We start from the raw sequence: 4,892 nt of genomic DNA on the forward strand, positions 1-4,892 counted from the left end.
TTTCTTATGGATAGAGAACTGTCCAAATATTCTCTCTCCGTTGATGTTCTACAGTAATGAGATTCTGTTCTTGGGAATGAACGGATGTGGTCTCTGATAAAAAAAATTTGTCATCCTCTGAAATTTTGTTCTTTGGAATGTTTTCCTCTATTTTCTGTTGAAGAGAAAGGGTTCTTTTTCTTCTTTAATGCATACGTAACTGTTTTCTCACCAATATCCAATGTTCCTAAAAGTGTCTTCTTGCATACCTCTACCTTGCTCTCATCTATAGGCAAATAATAATGAATAGTGTTTCCTTCTTGATTCTTTTTCTGGATTTTTTGTTTTTCCACGTTTTTCTGTCATTATTGCATGACACCTTATGAAATCTCTTTGGCGATCGTATGATAGATTCCAGTAACTTTGAAATATATCCGACCTCTGGGTGTTACTGATTTTGTCTTGACATTTGTACTTGCATTTGCAAGTTGTTTCTTTCTATGTTCTCCCAGAGATTTTACTGCCCTTGCAGTTTGTGTATGCCTTTCCTTTATTGCAAAGCTGTTTCGCTTTATTTCTTTTCCATTCTGTTGTGTTTCTTTGCTTTCGTCTACATCTGAATGTACTAGTCGTACAAGTAGATGGTTCATTAAGACTGCTGTTGCAACTGTCTTCACATTCATTTTCATTAGTACAGACATTTTTTGTCTTTCTAAATGTACGTTTCATCCCCCCCCCCCCAGAGAACTTGAACTATTAAGCCATTTTCTCTTACCTCCACTTGGAAGTACATATTCATCTGAAGAATCTTCAATTAGATCGAAACTGCTTTCATATGTTGTACTTTCTGCATCTTGTGAATCGTTACCTAACGTATGATTAGATTATAGGTGTCACTCTGTGGAGTCTGAGATTGATCACTGTTCGTTATCTTCGCCTTGCATTATGTCAATCTTGATATGATGTTTCCTTCATCTGTAGTGGTAAGCTCAACTATCACTTCATCGCAAGGGATGTCACCAATAACACTAAGTATTTGATCTAATTGATCCACTGTGAGAGAAGTATTCATGCTCTCTTTGGGTACATGCACCTCACAGTCTTGCGTGACCTCTGTTAGAACATCAGAATCTACGTTCTACTCTGTTTCAACTGCTGATTCTGTGTTATGCATGATGTCTTTCGCTGATTCTATGTTGTCTATGGTATCTTTCGCTGATTCTATGTTGCCTATGATGTATTTCGCTGATTCTGTGCTGCCTATAGTGTCTTTTGTTGATTCTGTGTTGTGAATGATGTCTTGCACTGATTCTGGGTTGTCTATGATGTCTTCCGCTGATTCTGGGTTGCCCAAGGTGTCTTGTGCTGATTCTGGGTTGCCCAGGGTGTCTTTCGCTGATTTTGGGTTGCCTATGATATCTTTCGCTGATTCTGGGTTGTCTATGGTGTCTTGTGCTGATTCTGGGTTGCCAAGGGTGTCTTTCGCTGATTCTGGGTTGCCTATTATTTCTTTCGCTGATTCTGTGTTGCCTGTGGTGTCTTTCGATGATTCTATGTTGCCTATGATGTATTTCGCTGATTCTTTGTTGTCTATAGTGTCTTTTGTTGATTCTGTGTTGTGCATGATGTCTTGCGCTGATTCTTGGCTGTCTATGATGTCTTTCGCTGATTCTGTGTTCTCCATTGTGTCTTTCGCTAATTCTGTTTTGTTCATGATGTCCTTTGCTGATTTTGTGTCCTCGGTGTTTTTTGCTGATTTTATATTGGTATTCACGTCGTCTGTGTTGTCGGGTGTTCCGTCATGTCTATTGTTCTGTGTGAGAACTTGCTTTCTTACATTTTTTTCTGTATTTTGCTAGGCGTATTATCGTCACTACTATCAGAATCATAATTTCCCCCTTCGTGAGCCCGGCATAATATCATATCTTCATCACCGTCAAAGTATTTTTCAGTTTCCGTCATATTTAGGCTAAATGTTGCGCAAAGTGACCAGTTTCTAGATGTTCTTTATACGCTTTGTTGTAGTATTTTATTTTATCAGACAGTATACCAATTCTTATTTTAACCTTCAGTACATGGCTTTACCACATGAATTTTACTTCAACTGGCACCGAAGGATGAAATACATGGTCTTTAAAGGTTGTACAGGCCAAATTAGAATTGTTCAAACTAATTTCCTGCTGAATATATCGATTCGATATATCCTTATGACAAACGGTATGAGCTTTTCCATCGTCAACTTCCCATATTTATGTACCAATATTCCATTATCACCTGCATATGGTGTTTATATCTCTCAGCTGATTCGATGCGCAATAATTTGTTATACGTATGATCAGTTTTTAAATCGAGACACGCTACTTCCAAACAGATTGATGTTACAGGGGTTTAAACAATCTCGTGTAAAGTCAGCATTTCGCAAATTCTTTGGTTGTTATAATGATCTAGTTTGCCAATACAACCTATCATTGGGTCAAATGCTGTCTGACGTGTTTCATACCAATTGTTAGGCAGTTCTTGGCACACTGATTTGACTACGGATTACACCGTTTACCTGATCAAGAGATAGGGTTCACTGGTGGTGTGACCGGTCAACAGGGGATACTCCGTCCTCCTAGGCACATGATTTTACCTCTGGTATATCCAGGGGTCTGTGTTTGCTCAACTCTCTATTTTGCATTCCGTTTAGGAGTAATGAGATTGATCACTGTTAGTTATCTTCACCTTTCATTACCTTCCCCATTTTCCCTTTTCTTGAATGTTTCCCTTTGGAGTCGTTTGTACAAACTTGAAATTCCTACACATAGGGATAGCGTGTGCTAAGGTTCGTTGAAATTAAACCAATGGTGCTAGAGAATATGAAATTATGAAAAATTTGACGCAAAGAAGACGTGAGAAACAAAACACATTTATCTGTCGATAGTTGATACCAAGAACAATTGTATGTAAAGCAATGATTACATGTAGTAATTGTGCGCGAGTTTTACAATTAAGAGCATTGTTGTCTGTGAAACTTTTGGTTAATTTACAAAGTAGACCCCAACCCCCGCACCTTTGTAAATGTTTCTACGTTGTATATATTCAAGTTTTTTGTATCCCCGCGACTATAGTAGGGGTATATATATTGTTTTTCCTGTCGCTCTGTCAGAAATTTTAATCTGGCTCATAACGTATGAATGGTGAGTATCTCATATGCAAATTCCTTATTTTCGTACCAAGTTTTTTTTTAACCAAGTGAGCTTGGTATTTAACCTACGAGTACATTTAAGAAACCCTATTTAAAACATCCTGGACTATTTCAAGTAATGTTTTCAAAATTGCATATCTATTCCTTGTGGTAAGCCCTTAGCATTTCATGCATAAAAGGTTTACAAGGTCATAGATCATGCATGAAATGTTAAGGGCTTACCACAGGAGAAGACGAAGGTAGAAATGGCATAGATCATGGTATTGCATGAAAGTTATTGCCATAAGGAATTTATATACAAAGTATGGAAGCTCTATCTTAAATAGTTAATAAGATATTTAATCGTTTAGGCTTTCTTAGAAGTAGGAGGAACTCGAAGGTTAACCTTCACCTTCTCCAGAAAAAACAAGGTTATGTTATCCATAATGGTGCTCAGGCATGTTCTGAGAATTCAAGTGCGGTTATGACGTGATCTTTTGAGCCGAAGTTGTGGCCACAAAGTGTGAGCAAAATTAAAATTACATCAGGTGAAAATCAACAGAGCCAAGGTGACTCAGATGAGCAATGTGACCCATGGACCTCTTGTTTTATAGTAGTAGTGAATAGTAGGAATGGTAGGAATGTGAGTTTGAACTAAAGAACTGAACGCATGCTATGAAGGACGAACCACAAACCAAGCCTAATCAATATCAATGATATAGAAGTTTTGGTAAAAGAGAAATGTTTAGATAGTATTATGTTACATCTGACGAGAATTTTAAATAATTTTGAAGACAACTTCTGCACCTGCCGCCACCCCCCACCCCCCACCCCCACCCCCACCCACCCCCGAAGTATGAGCCAAGCAAAAATATGTGGCCCGTAGAATGTCTACAAGCTTTTCTCAACAAACTTCGAAGTGACATTGACCTTTTGACCCAAAAAGCAGCAAAACTTCGACAAAAGCTACATATTCAATTAGTGATAACTACCATATAAACTAAGTGGAGGCCACCAGATATTAAATAGCGGTTGTAAGTTAAATTAAGTGGCGACCACCATATAAATCAATATCAATTATGTATCCTTTCACTTGCCGCCTTTCGTACAAAATGCATAGTGTAGTTAGAACTACGGCAAATTCTCTAACAGAATTTGTTGCATACCATCCCTATTAAACCATTATCTTTTCTATGAGACACAAAAAAATGGCATAGTTCAGGCGAGGTAAGCAACACTATCAGGTATAACGGAGCTTTTGTCTGTCTGGGATCGAGTAATGAATAGGATCTCCAGCAGTATTCCAACCAACTGAAACCTTCGCCCTTAGTATAGTAGAAAAATGGAACTCAAGATCTCTCCCGAACCCCAGGGGCCACCGGGTGGTACCACTAAAACTCCAAACTGAAAGCGGCAAATGATAGCTCCATGTTTTTTCTACCTTCTGTTGATGTCCTTTCCGTCTTGTCTTCAAAGATTTATGCTCTAAAAGCAGGCACCAAATCCCTTCATTCTCTACGAGATACAAAAGATATTAATGTTCAGGTGAGCTAAACAATACTTCCAGGCATCACAGAGCTCTTCTTTACATGGCATCAAGTACTCCTTATCATGCTCTACTTACATCAATGTATACAGTGTCCCTATCACCCCTGATAGAATAGAAGTCGGGACTCGAAATATGTCCCGACCTCCGGGAGCCAACGGGTGGTACCACAAGAGCCCCACACTGAAAGCGGAAAACGAT

At 38.6% G+C, this 4,892-nt stretch overlaps 1 protein-coding gene across 1 annotated transcript; it reads right to left on the reverse strand.

Moving 5' to 3' along the window:
- Positions 1-1,117: 1,117 nt before the first annotated feature.
- On the reverse strand, positions 1,118-2,722 carry LOC125676516 (uncharacterized). Its single transcript, XM_048914371.2, has 2 exons — positions 2,714-2,722; positions 1,118-1,834 (listed from the first exon to the last, which is right to left on the reverse strand). The coding sequence occupies exons 1-2, from the start codon at positions 2,720-2,722 to the stop codon at positions 1,118-1,120; spliced, it is 726 nt and encodes a 241-aa protein (XP_048770328.2).
- Positions 2,723-4,892: the final 2,170 nt, after the last annotated feature.

Source organism: Ostrea edulis, chromosome 3, assembly GCF_947568905.1.
Source record: "Ostrea edulis chromosome 3, xbOstEdul1.1, whole genome shotgun sequence".
NCBI lineage: Eukaryota > Metazoa > Mollusca > Bivalvia > Ostreida > Ostreidae > Ostrea > Ostrea edulis.